The sequence below is a fragment of the Cadophora gregata genome (assembly GCF_030347475.1).
Source record: "Cadophora gregata isolate MNR1 chromosome Unknown scaffold_14, whole genome shotgun sequence".
Lineage (NCBI taxonomy): Eukaryota > Fungi > Ascomycota > Leotiomycetes > Helotiales > Ploettnerulaceae > Cadophora > Cadophora gregata.
Window position 1 is genome coordinate 984,017 of NW_026695937.1, and position 23,785 is coordinate 1,007,801.

At 48.1% G+C, this 23,785-nt stretch overlaps 9 protein-coding genes and 1 non-coding gene across 10 annotated transcripts; 5 read left to right on the forward strand and 5 right to left on the reverse strand.

The window, feature by feature from the left end:
* Window positions 1-189: 189 nt before the first annotated feature.
* On the reverse strand, window positions 190-1,133 carry ONS95_004395 (uncharacterized protein; the record flags this gene model as incomplete). Its single annotated transcript, XM_058497756.1, has 2 exons — window positions 190-365; window positions 422-1,133. The coding sequence occupies 2 exons, from the start codon at window positions 1,131-1,133 to the stop codon at window positions 190-192; spliced, it is 888 nt and encodes a 295-aa protein (XP_058352484.1).
* A 629-nt stretch (window positions 1,134-1,762) lies between these two features.
* ONS95_004396 (uncharacterized protein) lies at window positions 1,763-2,774 on the forward strand (the record flags this gene model as incomplete). Its single annotated transcript, XM_058497757.1, has 2 exons — window positions 1,763-1,885; window positions 1,933-2,774. Exons 1-2 carry the CDS (start codon window positions 1,771-1,773, stop codon window positions 2,772-2,774), a joined length of 957 nt encoding a protein of 318 aa, XP_058352485.1. The 5' UTR covers window positions 1,763-1,770.
* A 158-nt stretch (window positions 2,775-2,932) lies between these two features.
* On the reverse strand, window positions 2,933-4,945 carry ONS95_004397 (uncharacterized protein). Its single transcript, XM_058497758.1, has 4 exons — window positions 4,621-4,945; window positions 4,485-4,553; window positions 3,978-4,423; window positions 2,933-3,928 (listed from the first exon to the last, which is right to left on the reverse strand). The coding sequence occupies exons 1-4, from the start codon at window positions 4,855-4,857 to the stop codon at window positions 3,016-3,018; spliced, it is 1,665 nt and encodes a 554-aa protein (XP_058352486.1). The 5' UTR covers window positions 4,858-4,945; the 3' UTR covers window positions 2,933-3,015.
* A 115-nt stretch (window positions 4,946-5,060) lies between these two features.
* On the forward strand, window positions 5,061-7,790 carry ONS95_004398 (uncharacterized protein; the record flags this gene model as incomplete). Its single annotated transcript, XM_058497759.1, has 8 exons — window positions 5,061-5,376; window positions 5,438-5,546; window positions 5,607-6,022; window positions 6,077-6,516; window positions 6,565-6,897; window positions 6,945-7,221; window positions 7,271-7,304; window positions 7,359-7,790. Exons 1-8 carry the CDS (start codon window positions 5,225-5,227, stop codon window positions 7,788-7,790), a joined length of 2,193 nt encoding a protein of 730 aa, XP_058352487.1. The 5' UTR covers window positions 5,061-5,224.
* A 142-nt stretch (window positions 7,791-7,932) lies between these two features.
* Window positions 7,933-9,645, reverse strand: ONS95_004399 (uncharacterized protein; the record flags this gene model as incomplete). The annotated part of the gene is made up of 3 exons (XM_058497760.1): window positions 7,933-8,480; window positions 8,584-9,379; window positions 9,439-9,645. The coding sequence occupies 3 exons, from the start codon at window positions 9,643-9,645 to the stop codon at window positions 7,933-7,935; spliced, it is 1,551 nt and encodes a 516-aa protein (XP_058352488.1).
* Window positions 9,646-10,483: 838 nt separating this feature from the next.
* ONS95_004400 (uncharacterized protein) lies at window positions 10,484-12,373 on the forward strand (the record flags this gene model as incomplete). The annotated part of the gene is made up of 1 exon (XM_058497761.1): window positions 10,484-12,373. One exon carries the CDS (start codon window positions 10,484-10,486, stop codon window positions 12,371-12,373), a length of 1,890 nt encoding a protein of 629 aa, XP_058352489.1.
* Window positions 12,374-12,623: 250 nt separating this feature from the next.
* Window positions 12,624-12,725, forward strand: ONS95_004401. Its single transcript has one exon. It is a non-coding gene; the product is annotated as a tRNA-Glu (tRNA).
* A 494-nt stretch (window positions 12,726-13,219) lies between these two features.
* On the reverse strand, window positions 13,220-15,319 carry ONS95_004402 (uncharacterized protein). Its single transcript, XM_058497762.1, has 4 exons — window positions 14,629-15,319; window positions 13,792-14,416; window positions 13,663-13,737; window positions 13,220-13,568 (listed from the first exon to the last, which is right to left on the reverse strand). The coding sequence occupies exons 1-4, from the start codon at window positions 15,093-15,095 to the stop codon at window positions 13,338-13,340; spliced, it is 1,398 nt and encodes a 465-aa protein (XP_058352490.1). The 5' UTR covers window positions 15,096-15,319; the 3' UTR covers window positions 13,220-13,337.
* Window positions 15,320-15,706: 387 nt separating this feature from the next.
* ONS95_004403 (uncharacterized protein) lies at window positions 15,707-17,371 on the reverse strand (the record flags this gene model as incomplete). Its single annotated transcript, XM_058497763.1, has 7 exons — window positions 15,707-15,766; window positions 15,822-15,918; window positions 15,990-16,194; window positions 16,252-16,479; window positions 16,535-17,062; window positions 17,134-17,167; window positions 17,369-17,371. The coding sequence occupies 7 exons, from the start codon at window positions 17,369-17,371 to the stop codon at window positions 15,707-15,709; spliced, it is 1,155 nt and encodes a 384-aa protein (XP_058352491.1).
* A 3,234-nt stretch (window positions 17,372-20,605) lies between these two features.
* Window positions 20,606-22,500, forward strand: ONS95_004404 (uncharacterized protein; the record flags this gene model as incomplete). The annotated part of the gene is made up of 3 exons (XM_058497764.1): window positions 20,606-22,131; window positions 22,210-22,282; window positions 22,369-22,500. The coding sequence occupies 3 exons, from the start codon at window positions 20,606-20,608 to the stop codon at window positions 22,498-22,500; spliced, it is 1,731 nt and encodes a 576-aa protein (XP_058352492.1).
* Window positions 22,501-23,785: the final 1,285 nt, after the last annotated feature.

Below are 23,785 nucleotides of genomic sequence, written 5' to 3' on the forward strand. Positions count from 1 at the left end.
AGGTCGTGTTGAGCTAAATGGGCATTTTGCACCGACATTAAGTTTTCTCACAGCCCCAGTTAGCAGTTGAGCGCCAAAGAAAAGTTGCATTTTACGGCAACAAGATCACATTTACCTACTACCTATCAATGCATCGCGGGCACCTTTAGAGTGCTGTAGAAGGCTGCCAGAGGCACTCACTACCGTATCTCAGTACTTGCCCGGATAAAAGCCTTCAAGACCCAAGCTCAGCACCCTCGTACTTTCAATTTCCTTTGCACTGTCCTTCAACTCCTCAACATCCCAATTCACCCAAGCCAACTTCCCCTTCAAAAACCTGGCCTCTTTGCTAGTAGCCCAAACGACAAAGTTACCTGCCAGCTCAGCTATCACAATCAAATTAGCCCAAAGTCTCGCATTCTAGGACGTTGCCAGAACATACCATCATCAATATGTGATACATCATCATAAAGCTCTCCAGTCGCCTTGCCAGCCATGTCTGTCTCCCTCACTTGGCCAGGATGCACATCCACAACGTGCATACCTGGATTCTCCTTTTGCATGTATTGCATGATTTTGGAGCCAGCCAGCTTTGTCGCGGCATATGATGCGAATCCAGGGAATGGGTCAAGATGGGCAATCGCGCTCGAGATGTTCACGATAGTTGCATCTGGAGCTGCGTTTGAGGTGAAAGCCGCTGAAACAAGATATGGCCCCAGGATGTTGATGTTGAATACTGTCTGCCACTCCTCGACCGTCTCAGTCCCTAGTGGCCGAATACCGGAGTAGAATCCGGCATTGAGGATCAGAATATCCAGAGGCTTGCCAATTTCGGAATGGATTTTTCGAAATGCTCGGTCGACTTGTTCCTTGTTCGAGACATCAGTGCTGATTGTGTGAACTTTGGTCTTGTTTCCGACGAGCTCATGAACAGTGGCTGCGGCCTTGGCGAGGACTTCGGCGCGACGGCCGAGAATAACAATGTGTGATGCTCCTGCTTGAGCGACAGATTTTGTGATTGCGAGACCGATTCCTGAGCCGCCTCCTGTAATGATTACAGATTTACCAACTAAGGAAAGTTCAGGACGAGACGGTGAAATAGCTGGATAGCTTGAACTATGCCAAGTCTTTGTGAAAGATGGGAATGGTGCCATTTCGTAAGGAATCAATGGCCCGTCGTTCAAAGCCAAGTAGATTTAGAAATGGGTCTTGTTAATATAAGGATGAGATGGCTTGAACGTATGTGATGGTTCTGATCAAGGCGTTGAAGCCAGTACTAATTTGAGCTTGATATATATTGATGCCATTTCTCCCGTACCTCTGTTCTAATGATCCAGCTGATCAATACTCTGATGTGACATTGATGGTCATGATTACCACTCATCTTCCAACTTAGATGGTTTATGGGAAGAAAACAAGCTCGCAAAGTCCAAGTTCCAACCCCGTCAGTTGAGTCCAACAAGTGGCTGGAAGAGCCTCTACCAGAAATGTCAGAAACAGACCAATGGCACTAGCTGACCACAGAAAATGTCACTAATGCTGGTCAGCAATTTCTATCCAACCGAATTGGTTCCAATGCCGTTCGCAGCTGCTGAATAATCAAGCCCTTTGTTCTGGTGGTTGATCGTCCTGTTTAGTGATCGTTCCCGTCCCGGAAGGCGGACTGGTGATCATGAACCAGAACATAAAGATGACCAAACCCCTGTTTCCTGACCAGATATCCAAATGTTCTGACCGACAGCACCAAGTTGCTTTGGCCTGAGACAAAGTCATTCAAGGTAAAAACCTCAAATGCATACGATGACGAGCATTGATACCCTACCTGGATATGAGGATGATTGGTCGGTTGTGCAAGATCCTGCAACGCGGAGAAGAATCCAGAACAGGATCGCTCAGCGATCTCATAGTATGTTATTCTATACCTCCAAGACATGTCGGCTAAATTGTAAAAAGGATTGAAGTACGGGAGAAAGCCAATGACTAAGAGGGAAAATCGGACGAGTTTACGTGAACCTTTAGAGACGCACCAAAATGTTCAAGACAAGAAGCGCAACAAAGATTCAGAGGTGGTTGCAACGTTTGAGATTAACAACTATCCTGCAGATTCAGCACATAGCTTGGCAGACCTCGACATATCCTTCTTGGACTCGCTTGACTACCAACCGAATTCGTCTCAAGAAGCCACTTTATCTGGAACACTTCAAAATATTGAAAGCACTTCTAATCCTGCGCTCGATACATCTACCGTAGATTCCCGGGTACTTGAGTCTCGTCCCAATACTGCAGTCAGCACATACCAGCCCCCATCTCCACTGACTGACCAACTCATCGTCGTCCGAGCCCTGGGGACCCTCTCCGCGCTCCTCTTCAATGCAGCCATCCTCCAAATCGACTGCCACAAACAAATCCGCAGCCGCGAAATCTACGTCCCTCCCACACTCTCCACACCCTCCGCCCTGACACCCACACCTCTCCAGTCCACAACCCCACATCTCCCCTATGTGGACCTCATCCCTTTCCCCTCCATGCGAGACAGATTACTACAGTCTCAGCAATTTATCAGTGGAGTTGAGATCTGGGCGGATATCACGAGAGATATTACGGTCTGGGGGAACACGCCTTGGGATGAAGGGGCTTGGGAGATTGGTGAGAGATTTGCGGTAAAGTGGTGGTTTTTGATGGATGATGAGGTGTTAAGGGGGACGAATTTCTGGAGGGGGGCGAGGGATGAGAGGAGGTTGTCTATGGGGGAAATTAGAGAGAGGCTTCAAGGAGGCTTGCTCCTGGTGATGTAAGTGAGTAGACAAACGGAATCGGTATCTTGGTTGCTTTGGTCAAATTCTTGTACCCGTACCTTTGATTAAGTTTCCTTTGATTAAGTCTGTGGTGCGTTGATCTCCGTTCCACCTATGAGAAGACTCACTTAGAAATGTATAGATGAAGTAGATGAAGACATAATCATAATTTCATAAATCATATATACAGCGTGCCATCAAGGACCATTTTCCATCACGTCCCTCAGTAGATATGTACACCTCAGTAAATATATACAAACTCATCGTTCTTGCGATCAGTCAAGTCGAATGCATGCTCTCCAACTCCTGCAGTTGTGTCCACAGGAACATAGTGGTCCTCCATCGACGCATCGTGAATGACAGCCTGCTTGCCATTCGACACTCGCTTCTTGGCTTGCATCTTGTTCAAGAACATCAAGTTTGCAAGCTGTAACAAAATGATGATCGCAAGCGCGACAAAGATACCGAGAACAGCTCGGAGACCAGGCAGGTACTGTGGCGCGTCTTTGGCGTTGAACAAAAGAGGTCCGATAATATTTCCTGCTGAGGATCCTGCGTTGTAAAGCGACATGATGATGGACTTCTTGGTTGTTCCAGCTGTATTACCAATGATCCATGAAACGATGAGAGGATTGCTTCCGAAGAGGAAAGCAAGGAGGTAGTATCCTCCGAGAAGACCAGCAGTGTCGGATCTTGGAATTGCATAAAGCATAGCGAGGCCTGCAACAACTGGAACAACCAAGGCGACAAGAACTGGTGCCTTGAGACGGGCTTTCTGAGCAGCGTAAGATGCGATCAAGATGATGATCAATTGGACGGCACCGAAAGGCATGTTCAACAGCGAAGTGATGTACTTGTCGAATCCAAGTCCCTTCAAGATCAATGGCCCGAAAGTGTTGGTGACCGAAGCTCCCACGTTTAACAAAAGCGCCATGCTAAACCAGAGATAGGTCTTCGGCTCAAGGAACACTTCCCATACGTGACTCCATTCGAACTCCCGGGAACCGATACCAGTTTGATTGGCTCGCAGTCTTTCAACAGCCTGAGCTCGCTCGGTTTCGTCGAAGAATCGTGCGGTGGCGACATCGTTATCGAGCTTCCAGTAAACAAAAGGAGCAGTGACAATTGTCACGAGACCAACGAAGAGGAAAATGCTGAGACCTTGTTAGTAGAACACAGGAACATGGATCGAAGATGACGTACATTTGCCAAGATTTGAGCGTCTCTGAAGGAATGTGTCCCAGTCCAAAAGACAGTGCCGATGCAATAATTGTAGCCATTCCATTTGTACCGTACCAGGCTGCGACTCGAATAGGCTGTTCAGCGCGTCGATACCATTGGTTGGTGATGACGCTGAAGAGGGGTAGACAGCCGCCCTCAAATAATCCGAGGAAGAATCGAGTGGCAAGGAGGCCGGAATAGCTATGGCAAGCAGCCATGGATGTTTGAGCAATACCCCAGCCCAGGATCATTGCTGGCATCAATATTCGGTGGGGAACCTTCACGATAAGAATGGACGAGAATGGTTGCCATGCTAATTGAGCAATAGGTGCTATCGATCCGACCAAGGAGTATTGGTTGCCTTTGAGATGGGTATCCTCCTGCAGACCAAATATGCTTCCGTAACCCAAGACAGATTTATCCAAGATCTGAGGGTTGCAGGTGTCAGTGATTGATAGCTCGAAATAAGGTCGGAATATGGGAACTAACTTGGAGAAAGTAGACCCAAACAAGAATCGAAAGGATCACTTTATCGGTCTTGCGACAAATTTTCTTGTTCTAGAGACAATTGTCAGTTCTCAACAGCTCCACAATGCCTTGCAATTGCTTCTTGAATGGCACGTACGTCTTCCTCTGTGAGCCACACGCGATCGACATTATGGTGCTCCTTGCTCGAGGTCCTTGAAGCCTCAATGTCTTCCGCAAATTCTAGCTGCGCCTTGGGGGGTTCAGACTCTGGCTTTCCACCAGAAAGGTTCGCCATTGCTTGCGTTGAAGATTGAGTTGACTCAGGGAAGGAAGTGGATGATGATGCTTGCGCCTGAGAGCTTGATACCATCATGCCATGGGGATAGCTGTTCATTCATATACAAAATTTATCATGACTTCGTCATGTCGTTGCCGATCGTACCCCGGAATGTACCCCGCGGGGAGCCTCAGTTAGTCGTTGACGGCAATTGAGAAGAACGTGAAGCTGGAGGAGAACAGGAGAAATAGGGTATTGTTGAGTCAGTCCCAGAGTCGGTTAGTGCATGCGGCAATTGATTGACTGCTGTGGCGACCTGGAATGTGGCTAGACAACAAGGGACGCAAATGACTTGGCATGGCCTGATACCCCGCCATCCGGCTATTGTCTACAGCCCTTTAATCCACATCTGCGGTCTTTGCAAGACGATCGATCCTGTTGCCGGCCGAGGACAGCTTCACTTCCCCAGATTTTACAATTGACGATGATACCCGATGAGAGTTTCAGGAGTGATGCGGGGCAATACCCGACAGATAGCAGCCGGATGGACAAGGAGTCCTCAAGGGATTCGAGGCCGGTGAAAAGGATCTCGCGGGCTTGTGTCCGATGCCGACAACGAAAATCAAAGTGTAACTTGTGAGTTGGCAATTCAATCGCATGCGTTTGACAAGTTGCACAAGCTGACGAGTGTCTCCAGAGGATCCAATGGTCAGCCTGGAATACCGCCATGCGAGTCCTGTGTTCGAGATAACGCAGAATGTGTCCTGGCAACTTCCCGGAGAGGTGGGCGACGGGTTCGGCGAAGTGTGAGTGCCAACTCAAAAGAGTTTTGATATTGCGGCTCTGCACTAATCACAATGATCTAGACGGCAACTGCATCTCACAGCAGCTCATCAAGACCATTACCGGTCGTGGAAGAAACGAGGTCAAATTCATATGCCGCCGGCATTCCAGATCATTTCTCTCATCATTCACCGACAGGAAGAGAGCCATATGGCCAAGATGGACCGATATCATCTGCTAACATTGAGGAAACTATTGCCTCCACAGACCTGCATGCAACTTCCGAGGCGTTGAATATGCTCAGCCAAGCTGCTCAACTCGATACGTATGCAACTCCAGGCCAGAGATCCCATACTTCAGATCGGCCGATAGTCATGTCACCTGAAGCAGTTGCCAATGGGTCTGTAAGAAGTGACCAATTTCCACCAGGCCAACTGCAATATGCTTTGGTATCCCAAGGCCTCCTAAGTGTTGCCCAGATATCTCGACTCATAGTCCGGTAAACTTTCATCAAGTACTCCCTGTACCTGGCTTAATGCTGACGGACTACCAGTTTCCAGCAATACTATCACCCTTACTTACCTATAGCTCCCAGGCGAAGTTTTGATCCAAAATGCTTGCAATATATGTGTACAAATGAGCCCCATCTTCTGACGGCTATGATCACCGTCGCAGCACGAGACTTACCTCAACCCGACAACATACTCCACACTTGCTCCACTTACATGCATCAACTTGTTTCAGAGATCATAGCCGGTAAAAAGTGTGACGTCGAAGCAGTGGAAGCACTTTTATTACTCGCTGAGTGGGAACCCCAAGACTCGCTCTCAGAAGGGAAAGAAGTCGGATGTGGGGAGGAGGACCGCGCTGCATGGATGCATGTCGGTCTCGCTCTAAGGATAGGCTACTTTCTAGGTCTTGATCGAACGGCAATCAAGCATGACGACGAGGACAAAGCAGCGCACTTCAACAGGCGGCGTGTGACGTGGGCAGGCAAGTGTTGTGGCGGCTCTCGCTAAGATACTCGCTTACGTTTTGCAGCCTGTTACATTTCTGACAGACAGTTATCTGCTCGTATCGGCAGAGCGTTTTGGTCTCGTGGACCTGTAGTTCTCTCAGGTATTGGGCGGCATGGTCGTCAAGTCTTCGATGACTTTCGTCCTTTACAGCCAACCACGCCTGACGAGACGGACTTCGCAAGTGTGCTGCAGGCCAATTTGGACCTCACGCAACTGTTCAGCAATGTTCATGATGTCCTCTACTCTGGGATGGGCAGTAGTATGAAGTTAATGCTGGCGGGAAACTATGTCAAGTACGTAGACGACTTCAGACGCGCGATCGAAGGATGGAAGAGTATTTGGGGGACACTGACTTGTGAGTTCTGCCCATGGTACACGAAAGTATGACCTAATTGATCCTAGGTCCCCCAAATATCAAAGCAACTCTCCAAATGTCATATGAGTACCTACGGCTTTATACAAATGCATATGCATTTCAAGCAACCGTCACTCGCGCCGTGGCTGCCAAGTCTTCAGGTGCAGTATCAGCCAATGAGCCTCCTCACAATGGGATACCGTCTCTACCCGACGCTCGCTTCATATACGAATCAGTAGATGCAGCAAAGTCACTCCTCAGCATCATTAATAGTTATATTGATGCCGAGAATTGTCTAAGATATCTTCCTCTTCGCTTCTCACTGTAAGCCAATTGTTACCCAACCAACACTGAGCACTCCTAACATGGCCAGATATTGCGTCAACTCAGCCGTCTTCCTGTACAAAGTGAGTTCTCCTCCTACCCACAGTAACTTCAGAGCAGCCAACTCATTCTCCCAGGCATGGTCCTTCGAAGTCCTCTCCACGCAAGAAAAGCTCGGTATTCGACATATGATCAAAGACGTGATCCGACACCTCCAGAAAGCCAGCGTACGCCCCAACGACTTCACATCCCGCTACTCCGAGCTCCTCGACCGACTTTGGCAGCGCAAAGACTCTGAGACGCAGACCCGGGTATCCCAGACTCCGAATCCTGGCGCCACAAATGTCCCAGATGCAAATGGGTTTGTGGCTCCACAGGCAAGAAATCAAAATATAAATATGTTTGCTCAGCAGGATGAGTTCTCGTGGTTGGATCTCCAAGCGGTGGGGGAGCTGGTTACGGGTGAGCAGGGCTTTGGTGCTGTGGATGGTTATACCCAGTTTATGCCGATGGGAGGCGAGTGGGATCTGGGGTTAATGGATGGCGAGGATATAAATCGATTCTTTTGAGAGGGTTAGTTTGGGATTTGGTCACTCTATGAACTATGCTGAGTCTCCAATATACCTTTGTACGTTATAAATATTGTTTGTACCGAAGCACCACAGCTGAAATTCCGGTCATATCTGAGCCATCATGGCGCCCTCATGGCACTTATCCCTCTTCATCGTGCGACTTGCTCACGGTGATCGACACTTGGTATAGTGGACGATCGTCACGACCACTGTCTGTGACTTTCCTGACAGCCACACTTACATCAAGCTCACCGTCCAGTGAGATGCGTGTTCTATCCATGGGCAATCCGGTCAACGGCTGTGGCAAGGCACTTTGGTCATCCAAGTCTGTTACATGATGTAGCTGTAATCCCGGCCTGCCGTTCTCAAAGGTCATGCCTAAGAAGATATCTGAATCAAATTTTCGGAAAATTACCCAAGCCACACCTTCTTGTGACTTAACTTCCAATGATGGATTTTGGGCGAGCTTCCGACTGGTTAGGCTTGGAATTCGATCTCCCCGAATGCACTTCGAGCGGTATCCCAAATCAGACAAATCCTTTGCGACGACGTGAAACCAGCAATTCGAATCCATCCACCACTCATGATCCGACTTTTGTGGAGTGGTGATGTAGATAATTCGAGTGCTTTCGTCGAGAGCCTCGGGTTTAGTGTATAATCTATCATTGAATATTCTTACAAACATGTCTAGCCTGTATGTTAGAACTTTTTAACTATGTTTGCCTCTTTCCATATTGTACTTTTAAATTTAAATAGGGGTGAAAAAAGAAAGAAAAGCAATGAGACTTACCAGGACTGTCCATGTGAGCCCTTAGCTTGATCGCTATAGGGTCTTTATTCAACTTCCATTGACACCGCAAGGAAGCAAAGAACTCCTGCTTAGCACCCGATCTGTATAACCACGGGTTCTCTATTGGTATGAGCTGCAGTCGAATTCTCAGCCCCTTGTTCGTTGTCTCGAACGGAAAGACTGGAGCCCCTTTTAAATCCATCAGCACGACTTCTCCGCCGTCTCTAAAATCACTAGGGCTCTCTGCCAGCATTCCGGAGCTGGATGACCAGCGACTGCTCGTCCAAGCAAAGATTGACTCGTCATCAGACTGCTTGATGATCTCTTGCTGAAGGCGGAGGAAAGCATTCATGCCCTCCCCGTACAAAATGGGCATATTGATCCCGAACAGTCCCATCAAGCAGTAAGCTTCGTCTTCAACCCGTGTAGTTGTTCTCATCGCAGCCCAAGACATCTTTTGCGCAATACATGCCTTGGAGAAGTCAAATAAATGTGTGATCCTCGTAGTTTCCTCAATTATGCTTTTCAATGTCGCTTTAGTGCCAATCTCGTTCCAAGACTTGTCGTAGAAGACAATCATATCGGGTGCCAGCAGCTCCTGTAGTGTCCAGCCTCTTGTAAACCAGGCACTGGATTTGAACGATTGTTTGTTTGGCACTGGATTCGATTCTGAAAAATAGACGTCTGACATGTATACATAGCAGATGATAGCATCCTTGTACCAGCGAAACATAGAGTTTATCGCCTCAGACAGCTCGGCACTGCTGCTCTTGTCGATGCAGCAAGAATCAATCCACTTTAAGTGTGTGAGTGCACTTTCGGTATCAATTCAAACTCGGGAAATTGGCCACTAACCACATACTCGTATCCATCTCTTGCAGCCTGAGCACAGCACCCTGATATTTTCACGTTCGTGCGAGCGATCTCGACACCATTTACACTTTCCAAGTCCTGGAACACAACTTCGGGGTCACTCCATCTATGCGACAGGATTGCATAGGATGGTATGTCCCTGCCGTAGAAACTGTGGAGCTTGAACGTCTTCGCGTGAAGGAGGCGCATGGCCGACAGTACTGTTGGCAGCTGCCAAGCTCGATTATGGGTCAACCAGGGGATATATGCTGAACGGCGCTGGGATGAAGGTATATTCAGCTCAGCATACAGTCCCATTCAACGGAAATTTGGGAGAATAAAAAAAGTGTGGTGGTGGAAGGCTGAGGCTTCAAGCACCGAACCACGTGAAGACTGACATGCAGAAGCATTTCAAATCTCAATCCCATTGGTCACGTTTTGTGCGACCCGAACCGAGCCGCGTCTCAATATTCTGCCTCTTTCGGATGAAAGCATAGTGGTCATACATATTAGGATATGGTAGCAAGGAAGCAGTTATCTCGACAGAAGTGAAATGAAGTAAGGAAACACTGTTCGGGGAGATATCTTAGTATGGTAAGTATCCTTACAATATCACGTGGCATACTTACATTTAAATGAGGTTCATCTGCCTTGGAGGCGAAATGAAGCCAAAGCCCAGGGACAAATTGCTAACACAGCGAGTCGCATGGCTGTCTGGCGTCAGGTAAGTCGGTAAGGAGTTGTCAATGAAGAGTCGAGAAAGTCTACCGAGAGTCTACCGACTATCAAGCGAGGGGGTGCGGTTAACGTGACCTAAGCGCTGTATTGTCCCTGGGTTTCGGCCGCATCTTTCCTTCAATGTGTTGGTCAAGAAGCTCGGTTTTCTTCAAATGACCAACAAAATCAATAGATGTTGCATAAAGCTCCCATAGCATGGCACAGAACCTTCAATCACAAGTGTCTACTCGCAGCGTCGCCACCCTTTGCTGTTCTCCATTTTCCCACCTACCGCAACATCACCAACGCGGCACCGTCAACACCCGAGATTATGAAGTCTACATTTCGCCCTATCTCTATCCATAGAACACAAGCGGGCTACCGTAAATACAATTACACCCCACTAGACAGCCGCAAAGACTCCATCCGTCTCCTCAGACTTCACGCCTCTCCCTCCGCTGACTCCACCTGGCCAATCCGCTGTTCCCTCTTCCACACCACTTTCGCTTCCGCGCCTCCCTACATTGCCCTGTCCTATGTCTGGGGCCAACAAATTGGCTCTCAACTCATCTCCATCGACCAAGAACATGTCTCCATCACACCGAATCTCAGACATGCTCTCACACGTCTTCGTCCCAAGCCTGGAGAAAGCGATCTAGTGATGTGGGTTGATGCAATTTGCATCAATCAAGAAGACATCCCCGAGAGGAGTCTACAAACAGCGAATATGAGATCCATCTACCAACATGCAGCGAGTGTTGCTGTGTTTCTGGGGTTGGAGAGTAATCGGAGTAAAGCTGCAATGGGGGTTGCACGTGATCTCAACTCTTGCGCTTCAATCGATGAAGTTAGAAATTTACTCAAAGACCCGGAGAGGATAGAGGGAATTGAGGGACTAGTGAGATTGTTCAGAAGACAGTACTGGTGGCGAATATGGGTGATACAAGAAATTAGCAGTGCTCGAGAAGCTACAGTGTATTGTGGTGAGGACGAGATTTCATGGACGGACTTAGACAAAGTCTGTGATCTGCTCAAAGAAGCAATTGAGGAGCTCCAATCCCTGTTTTACAAACACCCGTCTTATGTACGAACCCTTACGCACGACGGTCCTCGCGGGCTACAACTATCTCGCTTCTCGCCAAACATTGCTGCACCACCAATCCTCGAACTCCTCCTATCGCACAAGAGCAAATCGTCAACAGATCCAAAAGATAAAGTCTACGCCCTAATTGGCGTTTCCGATTCCATTAATACATTTGGTATCATAGATTACTCACAGTCAGTTCGCGAAGTCTACACTCATACAGCCCACCACATTATCACCACCTCCAACCGGCTCGACGTAATTTGCGTCTCGCAACATGACCTCAACCAATACTCGCTCCCATCATGGGTACCTGACTGGACACGACGTCCTCTAAATTCAGGTGCTACAGTCATCGGACTCCATCACCACCAACCACCCTTCACAGCATCCGGTTCCACCCTCGCAAACGCTCAATTCCTCTCCCATGGGTACGTCCTCAAAGTCTCAGGCTTTGTCCTAGACACTATCGATACAGTCGGTATGACATATAAACGGACTCTGCAACGTCCACCCAGCGACGTGGCGCCCGCCTTGAATGTGTTCCACGACTGGTGGAATATCTTCGTTAGTTCACACTCAAATAGTGTTGCTTCACAAGCTGTCTTTGGTCGTACGATCTCGTGTGGAAATTGGGAACATGATGATGAGAACTTGTATGCGAGGAAACTGGATGCTATTTTTGCGCTGTCGGATGAGGTGCTTGAGGGCTCGGACATGTTGCGGCTGGATCCGCCGTCGAGGTCTAGTACAGGTTCTGGCATGGGCATCTCTCAACTTTCTGGGTCGACGCTATCCCTGGCTCCTTCCGAGGAAGAGGACCCATTTATTGCGAATGAAGATGAGGAAGAGAAACTTCGATTATCAGCTATTCTATCGGCAGGGCTCATGATGAATCAGAGACGGCTGTTCATCTCTCAGGGGAACCTTGTGGGTCTTGCCCCGGCCAGTGCGGAGGCAGGTGACATGGTTTGTATCCTCCTCGGATGCAAGTATCCCGTGGTTTTGAGAAGAAATAAGGATAGAGGCGGATATCTGTGTATTGGAGAGGCATATGTGGATGGATATATGTACGGTGAAGCTATGAGGGGCTTAGACGGTGGGGGAGAGCAGGTGCGAAGTTTTGTTATTCATTGACAAGGTGGAAACATCTAGGAACTTCACGACACTGATGGTTGCTACTCCTAATACTTTCCAATGCCGTCTAATTCAAGTTCCAACGCAAGTCTCTTGTATTACGAGGTCCCCCAGTCATGTATCCACCCGTCTCATCCCTGTTTACCCACATCTCTTCGCTTACGACAACCCTACCCTACAGAAGAAGAAAAAATCCACTTCACTCCCACATTCATCTGCTCGAATAAAGGACTCGTCAGCATCAATAGGATCCGGAATGGTGTAGTGGCTAGTATTTCTGCCTCTCAAGATCTGTTGTTTCAACAATAAAAGATGTGCGCAGGAGACCGGGGTTCAATTCCCCGTTCCGGAAGAACATTTATCTTTTTGCTCTTTCACCCCTTGCCCCTCCCTGTTTTTTCTCGTGGAAAGCCGCATCCATTTTGTTGTCTCATAGAAAGAACCTTGAATTTTGCTCATGCATTCAGATATTGACTGCTGGGAGATTGTTATATTCATAATTCATTCACTCGTTTGCTCATCATTCGTCTGCCGACGGCACAGACCTCTCCTCACCACGCTCCTCCTCAGACAAGGTCGTCCACTGCGCCAATAGATCATCAACCAGATGTTCGCCCAGATCCTCATCATCTTCTTCATCCTCTCCCAACTTATCGTCAACATCTTCAAATCGTCCCCCAACAATCCTGACTGGACTAGTAACAAACTCATCCTTGTCCACTTCCCCCTCAACACTATTGAGAATCTTCTCACTAGCATTGTATATCGCTTCTCCTATCCCCTTTGAAGCATTTACAACTCCGCTATCAACGCCTTGGACAGCCTCTGCACCTGCCATTCCAAGCCAGGCAATGGCTGATAGCGGACTCCTGTGTTTGGGAAATCACATTAGCATTCCGGATACAATACACTTTGTCACAGTACGTTCCCAATTATTGTGGAGCTGAGAGGACAAGAAAAGGACTTACACACGCCACTGTGCCTTGCGCACTCTGTTCGCACCTATTCGATATCCTTGGCGTGAGCTAGCTAGGTTGTCAGAGCCATACTCCTCCCAACCAAGTCGATCCCCACGTTGAGACACGTTGTTGATGCTTTCTCGCATGATGCCAACAGTACTATCGATTTGTGCCTGTAATGCTTCTGTTCGCGAATTGCTGGTGGCGGGGCTCGGCTGAAGCATCATTGGGCCGCCCTGGTGATTTTGTCAGCCTGCCAAATTGGTTTGGTAGGGCGAAGGAAGGTATGGTAGGTGGAAAAACTGTGAGAATCACAACAGTAAGACTCACGAATTCAGATTCAAATGATTCTGCTGGGTTTGAGGAGTCATTCGTCACTGGATGCTTCTCGGCTGGGATAGTTTCCTACCACGCGGTCAACATGAAAGCGCACAAGGTAAAGTAAAATGCGTAGTTTACCACAGGTTTAGACCCCAAGACTTTCTCAGGTGCTGTTCCCAAATCCTCTTTCAAATCCGTCTCTCTTTTCGCTAAAAGTCCCGCTCTGACCAACTCTCTCAACCGAGTTTGTAAATTTTTGGCTGCTTCAGCTCTCACATAAATCGGAGCATCCGCATGCTGCGCTTCCATTTTCTTGAGTTCTTTATCGTGAACTCTACACAGTGCTCCACGAAGGTCATCATATCCCGAAGCGGAAAGATCACTGAGCTTGGACACTGCCATGTGATATCCCAGAATATCATTTAGCAGCTGGAAACAGAGGAGGAGTTCTCCGACGAGCGTTCGAGGTTTCACTGCAGGTGGATTGTCGATTATCTCCGCCAAAGGCGACTTGGCTTCTGCTTCAATTGGAACTGACCGCTTAATAGATGTGGGCTTTGCCATGAAGGCACTGTCAGCCCGAATCTCCCTCGACGTGGAAACATGAACAGAAGAATTCATTGTAGAATAAAAGTCGCGGTCGATGGCCTCGAACTCAAGTGCTCGTTGCATGTTGATGTATCTTCGATTCATGTCTCGTTCAGAGCGAGCAAGGTTTTCGATCACATGTTTTTGGTAGATAAGGGATGATTGCGCAGCTTTGCTGGTTTCAAGCATCAGTGACGTCGAGTAAATTCGGCAGAAGAAGAATAAGAGGAATAAGAAGAGCAGAAGAGAAAGATATAGGTAGATCACTCAGAACTGGAAGTGAAAAATTGTAATTTAGAACGTTGAAGTCTAGCCCCGTTCGAGACTTCGTGTTTGATAAGTGTATGTAATCAAAAGAAGAAAGTAAGTACAATACAAAAAACTTACCGATTGGTCACATCCCTAGCATAACTCAGCACCTGCAACATCAGCGTCAAACTCGTCTTCAGCCTGTCCAGATTGCTTCGCAACAAATCCATTTTCGGCTGCTTGAACGGCCACTTCAATTTCTCCACAACTCTCTTACCACCCCTCTCCTCCATTCCCTTCATGCTCTTATCAAGCGCCTCATCTAATTGCTTGAACACTGCGAGGCAGTCTTTCACTGTTTGGCTCGTTGCTTGGAAAGCCGTATCTGACACCACGTGACTATCTTCATCGGATTTGATGATGAGGCAGAGCTCTTGTAGGACTGTAGATGTAAGGGAGACGTCCGATGATAGGGCTTTGATGGAGGTTGAGGCGGACGAGACACTGCTGCTGAAAGTGTACAGCTTTAGGGAGAGCTTGAAGCCATACTCTGCTAGCTGGGCAACTGAGGCGACGATCCCGATTGCTGCGAGGACTTCCGCCATACTGGGCTGGAATTTCAATAGTGCTCTTCTTTCATATTCACATCAGGCGTTGCATGATTACCCCTATGAACGGAGAGATGAAGTTGTGTTGAAGTTGACACTCAGCTGAATGAAGGTTCAAGTCTAGACTCGCTTACTCAGCAAACTGTCCAATGCCACTTTCTTCGACGCTCTCGACAATGTCTTTGCCGTGCCCAAGAAACCGACCGGCTTCAACTTAAACACTATGCAGGATAGAATCGTTCTGTGCTTTCAACAGTACTTTCTCCCGTTTGTTCTCTACGCGGCTAGCGGATCATGACCTCCACCCTCGTCTCGCTAAACAAAGAGTCGCTGAAGTGGATAAAATATTACTATCTGGGCCAAAACTCTGAACTCAGGCATTCTGAGCGAAGATCGCTTTGGGAATTCTACGGCTGTCTCATTGTTTTGCTTTAACCTTAACGGTTTTTATTGCAGAGTTTATGTTGGCCCGCTCGAAAAGATTCGTCTTGAGAGCACTTTCACCGCCTGATTCTGCCTCTCCTAAAACGCCCGGACCGGCAGAGCTTACAATAAACATCAACATTTCATCAAACCGAACACGTCCGTGGCACAGCAGGTCGTGAGTCTCAAACTTGCCTCGGAGTCAGCCTTACGTTCAGATTCTTCTTCTCCCACATTGTATATATCTGCCATGCGATTAGTCATGATTCCAAGAAAGGCAGATCACACCAAGCTCCATACCTTCTGATCTGTCCAATCACGGCTATCGTCCATAAGCTCGAAATCGAAGTTCCAGAGCATGCGGGCAACAATCAATCGTATCTCGAAATATGCAAGGCTACGCAAGTCAGAATCTTTGAACATTTCAAAAAATTTGTTGGACAGGGGAAGGAGGCGGGAAAGTCATACTTCATCCCGATACAGTTTCGCGGACCGACGCTGAATGGTTGCATGGCTTTCCGATTATCCCCTCGGTACCTCTCAGGACACTCGTCACCCTTCAGCCATCTTTCAGGGACGAACTTCCTGGGATCTGCGAAATTTGCGTCTGACATGTAGGTCGGCAGCTGAGGCACCATGACGATTGTGTTCCCAGGTACAAAATGCCCATCAACTGCTCGGCGTTAGCAACATACTCGTTCCATGCACGTTTCCAAGGATGGTAGCGAACCAAAGGATCCCTCCGGTGCCGTTATACGAGGGATACCAGTCTGAGGAACAGGAGGGTGGATGCGGAAAGTCTCTTCAAGGCACACGGTGAGAAACTCGATCTGATTGAGTGCCTGCGGGGTGATCGAAGCCTCATCAGAGAAAGTGGTACGAATGATGTCGCGAAGTTTGGTGTAATACGTGGGGTTCATAAGGAGGCAGTACGTGATCCCGGAGAGGAAAGTCGCAGCTATGATAAGTGTCAGCATCTCCATAGAGAGGCCGGAAGAACACCCAGGTCGCACTCGTTTCACTACCCGCCACGATGAGCAGTACCGCATTACTCTCGATCTCGGGTATGGTCATTCCCCTCTCATCGTTGTGTTTCAGAATATAGCTCATGAAGTCCACTTTCTTTGCCTCGCCAGCTTGCATCCTCGCTTTCACCTTTTTTGCCGCAAACGTGAACTCTTCCATTGGAGCATCATTTTCGCCTTTAGGGGCCAGCTTCTTTATGAGAGTCTTGATCGGTTGGGGGAACGAGTTAGCAATACGAACGAATGAGCCGTCCTTCAACGATGCGAACAAGGTCTTAATCCACGGGTGTAAGGAATCATCGTCAAGGCATCTGAAAGGCTCTCCGAATGCCAGCTCACCGAGGACGTCAAAGGTGGTGTAGTTATACCATTTTACGATGTCTACAGTCGTACAGCCACCATCTCCCTTGGCCTTATGGCGGAGGTTGTTGACGAGTTTATCAGCGTACGAATTTATGAGCGGGAATTGTGCTGTGAGAGCCTTATCAGAGAATGCATGAGATAGCAAACGTCTCACTGTCGCATGTCAGGAAGAATTGTCTCTCATCATATGCAGGCCAAGGTCATGATCGCGGGGGATATCATACTTCGCCGGTGATCTTCGTCGCTGACTACTGATACCTATCCATACGTCAGACTTGAGTTCAGGGAGGTAAAGACCAGAACGGCTTACGATGCTGGGCGTTTTATTTATTTCCGCCCTTCTACGCCCCACAAACTTCTTTAAATTTCCTTTCCCGTTTGGCATCTGGCGCCCATGTATATCTGCACTAATCAGTATGGCCAGCTCCTTGTGAACAAACTCAAAAGTCCTGGACTTACCATTCCACTTTTACGAGATCAATACGAAGCTGAGATTCCGAGTAGCAAAGGCCGGTGCATCAAAAGACTTACGGCTTGGCTGGTAAAGAAGTGGACCTCGTCAGGACAAACCCGGACGACATCTTGGTACTCACGCTGAAGTTCACAGAGGCGATTGGTCAAAGTACCATGGAAAGAGTACCATGCCCAAGGAATCCGCGATGCTTTCCACCAGAATCGCCCGGGATACTTGCGAAGAGGATGAAAGTACACGTTGTACACGACCTTCAAAAGGAAGCAAAATGCTGGCTAGAGGTACGTTAACCTTGCCCGCCATACACAAGGGAGGGGAAAGAAACCAGAGCTATAAACAGCGCCGCCCATTGCCAAACGAAAAACTGTGGAACAAAGAGCATGCTAAATGGTATTGAGAAAATGCTTGGAATTTTAATAAGCACAATGGCAAGTCGCTTGAGATGAGCATGGGAGGATTCCTCATATACACGACCATGTCCCTGAGCACATACTCCCAGAGCTTCATGTCAACGACTAATATCCATGTACACAATGTCGCATACTGGAAGCTATACGTCCGAAACGCACGACTGGCTCGTCATGCAAACTTTGTTAATTAGTGCGCGCCTACTTGGTAGATCCATGTACAAACACAAGCGGAGGAGAATGTCAAACAAACGCCTCGGCTACCAGGGAGCGATGCCCAGACGGTACAACCTTAAATTGGTTTCACGGACTACGTGGCTCAAATCACCCGTCTTGTGGAACTTTCTGGTCTCCAAAACGAATAGGCTTTCCTTCAGCATGGGACTTGACAAGATCAGATGCACTATTTATGTTAGCTGTGCGTATGCAGAATGGAATACTTCGCATCACGGTACGATTTCTATGCCCACGACTCATCCCAGCCTTCCATTAACGCGTCAAGAAAGATATCTGAAGTTCTCACCGGATGCATTTTGCAGTCTCCAAGGATATGTTTTTGGGATTGACTTAGCAGGATCCATGGCTTCACCAGATGATTGAGGGTTCGCCCTGTGCAGACTATTCGTTGTCTTTGAGATGAGCCTCAACGGACGATGATTACCTCGTTATGACTTGGGATATACCGTAGTGCGGTCTTGTAGAAGTTGCAGACTGCGCAGTATTAAAAGGAATTCTGGAGATGAGTAAGTTCACGTACTCTCGTTCGCTGATTTTCGCTCGCTCATGACTCGACTCAGGAAATATATCTCGTTCACCGATGATGAGGATGCCTTAAAGTTTCCAATCCTCACTCGACCCGCGGCCACCAACGCAATCGATCATGCTTCGTCCTGCCTCAGATTTCATCGCACCTGCGTATAGCCAGACGAGCACGAGCCCGAAGGGCTGTGTGAACAGGTATGTCGGTCGTAAACTGGTAAACCTACTCGATATATATATGGTTGCATGAGGCAATAACTGAGTAATGAAGTGAGTCCATTGTCTCATGGCTGATGCTTACTTGTCCTGATAGTCTAAGCCACAGCATTCGAAGTGGAATTGAACGGGATCACAGAATCTCTGTTGTGGAAGCCTTGGTGTCTCGCTTTCAGCACCGCATTGCTAGTCCACCCGTACCTATGCTTCTTGGAATCTAATTGACTACTGCTTTCGTACAAGAAAGTGTGTCAAGAATAGATGGATCTCGACAACAAAGTCGACATGAAGGATATCTGGAACTAGCTACGATCATCGTTCATGCATACATTGCACGGCACTCTCTTCTTCTCCACTGTCAAACATGCATGAATTGGGCTTTCAGTGCAGAGCATACAAAAGAAAACTTTTGTCTTATTCGGTAGCAGATCGGGGCTATCTTGATCTAGGATTGCTCTCAAAACAATACAGAACGAGCCTCACAAGATATCGGCTACGCCCTCCTATTTGAGAATAGATCAGGAGTAATACTCTAAGTTCCCGATGCCGTTCCTGCCGAAGATTCAGCACAAGGGGGGAAAACAATGAAATTCCCCATCGAGATTCGAGAATATGCATAGCAAACCGATAGGAAGGCACATTTCCAGCCCAGGTTGGACCTTCCTAAAGCAGCTTGTCACGTGTATTATGCTACCACCTCACGTCCACATCTAAGAAAGGATTAACTTCAGGCTGGTCAATCCAATGCCCAAATACAGCATGCAACCCATCGGCACAGGTTTCAAGATTCCAAGCACTGCAGGCTGACGTCTGGCTATTCGACATGCGGGTCTTACGTAACATTTTCTTCCCCACATTTCGCCTGTCGATAGGCGTGAGGCTAGTGCCCGCTGGTGCATTGGGATATTGAAGCTTGGGAGGGGTTGATTAATGGGAAGCGTTTGTCAAGATGGAAACAGGAACTACAGCAAAGCTCATCATTTCGAGGGAGAGCTCCAGAGATCAGAATAGATCACAACAGAGGACCCCCGCGATAGTGAAAAGTTCGGTTGAAAACTTCGACATTCGCTGATGTGATTTATTTGGAGTTCACAATCCCTGTCACCTCGCGATAAGAATGCTAGACGTGACAGGGTGTTTGGATATGGAGATATCTCATTGGTTGAGAAGGGTAAAATGGGCGTTCGCGACGAGAGATAAGCAACAAGCGACTGGGGCAAACCCATCAAAGTGCAAAGGAGCCGACGACCACCAGGCTGGGGAATCATTCCATCTCACATTAATACAGAGTACTCTTGCCAGTCTATCGTCGTACATCTCGTGTCTATCCATGGTACCGGGCAAACGGGAGGAGATAAAAAGCAAAGGAGGGGAATGATCTGAAGAATGGGCGCGGAAATGATAGAGACTTCCAAAAAGGGTGAGGACGAGGCGAAACATATCTCTCTCGCTGCAAGAGGACATTGAAAGTCAACTTTCGAAGTTGGTTTTTCAAGTCCGAGAGACCCAAGGATCGACATTTGTATGGTCGGGCGCAAGCTTTAGCGAAGATACACAAGCTCGGCTCAGGCTACACATACCCAATCAAGCCAAGGGTGCCAGAGAGGAGATAGCTGCCGTCTGAACCCTGGAGCTCTGCAACCTTACTGCATGCTCACAAGTGGAGGGAATAGAAGCGGGCAAGATAAAGCTATGGCTAGACGTCTCTCGACTCACTATCAAACATAAGTAAACAGCCTCCTCATTCCGATTCTGCTCTCTGAGCCGAATTATCGACGGGAAACCCATCCATAGTCCTGTCCTGTACTGTATCACGATACAGCCAGCAAGAGCCCTGACGAGATGGCCTCTCTCAAACCAAGTAGCCACAGCGGCAAAAGCCATCCTGAATCCGACCCCCGCAAACCCTCCGTCACGACTGTCCTTCCCGATGGCGATTCCCCGAATCTTGAAGGCCTCAGCGCAGACGAGGCGGCACTGGTAGCACTCGGTTACAAACAGGAATTCAAGAGAGAGTTCTCACTTTGGACGACTTTCTGCGTGTCATTTGCGGTGCTAGGTCTTTTGCCGAGTTTCGCAAGCACGCTCTACTATGGCATGGGATATGCGGGAACTGGAGGTATGGTGTGGGGTTGGTTGATCAGTTGGTTCTTTATCCAGTGTGTAGCCATGGGAATGGCCGAGCTATGCTCGAGTATGCCCACAAGTGGAGGACTTTACTACGCAGCAGCTGTACTTGCTCCTCCAGGATATGGTCCTTTTGCGGCTTGGATTACAGGGTGGTCGAATTGGATCGTGCAGGTCACTGGAGCTCCCTCGGTTGACTATGCCCTCTCAGCTATGATTCTCGCCTCAGCATCCATCACACATCCTTCCTACGTTCCTCAAGACTGGCAGGTCTTCCTCCTCACTGTATTCGTAATGATAATCCATGGCTGCATATCCAGCATGCCAACCCTCTGGATCGCCCGCTTCAATGCGTACGGCTCGACAATGAACATGATATGTCTCTTCATTGTGATCATATTGGTCCCAGCTTCCGTCACAGGATCAGACACACACCCAAAGTTCTTCCCTTCGAAAGAAGTCTGGTCGATTCAGAACGGAACAGACTGGCCAGACGGAGTCGCAGTCCTCATGTCCTTCATCGCCATCATCTGGACCATGTCAGGATATGACGCGCCGTTCCATCTTTCTGAAGAATGCAGCAATGCGAATATCGCCGCTCCTCGCGCAATAGTAATGACCTCTGGCGTGGGTGGCCTCGCAGGATGGGCACTTCAGCTTGTCGTGGCATACACAGTTTATGACATAACCGATGTACTCGAATCAGATCTCGGCCAACCATGGGCATCCTATCTCATCGAAGTCATGCCAAAGAACACTGCCCTCGCTATATTATCCATCACCATCGTCTGCGGCTTCTTTATGGGTCAAGGCTGTATGGTGGCTGCGTCCAGGGTAACATTCGCTTATGCTCGCGACGACTGCTTTCCCTTCTCCTCGTGGATCAAGCAGGTCAACAAGCACACGTACACACCCGTCAACGCAGTCTGGTTCAATACGATGATCGGCATTCTGCTCCTCCTTCTCATCTTCGGCGGCTCGGTAGCAATTGGTGCTATCTTCTCTGTCGGAGCCATCGCTGCCATGGTCGCTTTCACGATCCCCATCTTTATCCGTGTGTTCTTCGTCGGGAATCGTTTCAGACGGGGCCCGTGGCATTTGGGGAAGTTCAGTAAGCCGATTGGATGTTGTGCGTGTGCATTCATCTTGGTTATGATGCCGATTTTGTGTTTCCCAAGTGTGAGAGGGAATAATTTGACGGCGGAGTTGATGAATTGGACGGTTGTTGTTTATGGTGGACCGTGGGTTACCCTTCTATTCCTTCCAAAACTTCCGTGTCCTCGGAGCGGACGAGAGAGAACAATCGCTAATGATAGCAGGATGATCATGGTGACGATCTGGTGGTTCGTTTCCGCTCACAAATGGTTCAAAGGGCCGAAGATCAACGTTGAGGTTGGTTTCTTCCTTCCGCACTCTTTCTATTCCTCCCATCTATTCGGCCGTTTCCAGCATACGAACACAAACTAACATTCCTCTAGCACCACATGCTCGGCCGCGAAGAAGGCATCGTAGAAGGCGTCGAAGGCAGCTCCGACAGCGAAACGCACAGCTATCCTAGCAAAAAGACGGAACTTACAGAAGAGACCTTGCCAACTACGGAGATTAAGTAGACCTCTGTGTGCTTGGTCTACGCCTGTCTGTTCGCTTGATTGGCTATTGTTAGTTCTTGTTGTCGTTCATAATGGTTGTTGAGCTGAAGGAAAGCGTGGGAAGTGTACAAATAATCTTACTGACCTTGTTTTGAAAGTGTACGAAGGGTTGAAGTCATGATGTGAATGATATGATATGATACCATACTTTGATTTGAGTGTTTTCAGAGAAATTGTACCATTATCATACCAGCAACCAAGGTGATACCCAGGATGACGCATGTGATTGGCTCCATATCGTTCTCTTGTTCAGCAATCTGCTATTTTTGTCTTGTGTTGCCTTTTCGAAGAGTCGTTCGCGTGGTAAGTAGATGGAACTTGTGGAGGTGAACAGTGAGGACTTCCAACTCTCTCTCAGTCTACCTTACCAGTGCAGTTCATATACCTCCTCTCTATTTTCCCCCTCTTCCCCACATGCGGCATTTTCTCACCTACTCTCCCCTCAATTCGTAGCACCGCCTCCATCTCATCAACCTCCCTGTACATGCAGATATATCCCTCAAAATGCCAAGACATCGTTCCCTGATGATGCGATCAGCGACGGCTACCTACTCCCCGGAAGTGTATCGATCATTCTATTTTTTGACTACACTCGAGAGGGAGAGAGTCGCAACTGAGTAAGTGGGTGATGACAGGAGGAGCACGTATTCTCGCTTATCCTGGACGGCTTGGGTGTTTGCAATGGAAGTGGTGGCGGAGATAACGAGTGCGGGATTTAACTCCTTGATTCTGAAAAGGGTGCAAATGATGGACGGCAATAGAGATGCGCATTTGTATCTTCCTAGATATGGAGCGGAACTATCGTAAATGATAGTTCGTTGATTGTTAGGTCCTCCCAACCCAAGCATTGTTCTGCAGTTCAAAATGAGGAGAAGAGGCGAACAAATGGTTGGTTTGCTTGAAAGAGAAGAGAGATGGATGTAGGTACTGTACAAGGATTGTAACGTTTTTGATGGCATGTAAAATGATATCACACCCCTAACATTATTTCGCTCCTTTCAAAAACTTATCAGTAGGAAAATAAACATTCCGTAGGTAAGTTGCAATCGTTTACCTGTGTCGATTTACCTCCCCAAACTTGAAGAGATTTCTCGTTTCGTCCAGCGCGACGCGTAAAGAAATTTATCCACGGTGACCAAATCGAAGCGCAATACTCTGGCAAGTGGTATCCGAAAGGATGTTGATTCGAAATTGCACTTCGACTCTACTGAAGACAATCCTTCGCAGGCGATTTTGAAGTATCTGC

Excerpts from the sequence above, each read along its gene's own strand:
- ONS95_004397 (XM_058497758.1), bottom strand. The coding sequence starts at position 4,857 with ATGAACAGCTATCCCCATGGCATGATGGTATCAAGCTCTCAGGCGCAA. Across the intron at positions 4,424-4,484 it reads TTTGGGTCTACTTTCTCCAA|ATCTTGGATAAATCTGTCTT; the intron begins GTTAGTTCCCAT and ends TGCAACCCTCAG. Across the intron at positions 3,929-3,977 it reads ACGCTCAAATCTTGGCAAAT|CATTTTCCTCTTCGTTGGTC; the intron begins GTACGTCATCTT and ends ACAAGGTCTCAG.
- ONS95_004402 (XM_058497762.1), bottom strand. The coding sequence starts at position 15,095 with ATGGCGGAAGTCCTCGCAGCAATCGGGATCGTCGCCTCAGTTGCCCAG. Across the intron at positions 14,417-14,628 it reads GCTAGGGATGTGACCAATCG|CAAAGCTGCGCAATCATCCC; the intron begins GTAAGTTTTTTG and ends GCTTGAAACCAG. Across the intron at positions 13,738-13,791 it reads TCTTGGGGTCTAAACCTGTG|GAAACTATCCCAGCCGAGAA; the intron begins GTAAACTACGCA and ends ACCGCGTGGTAG.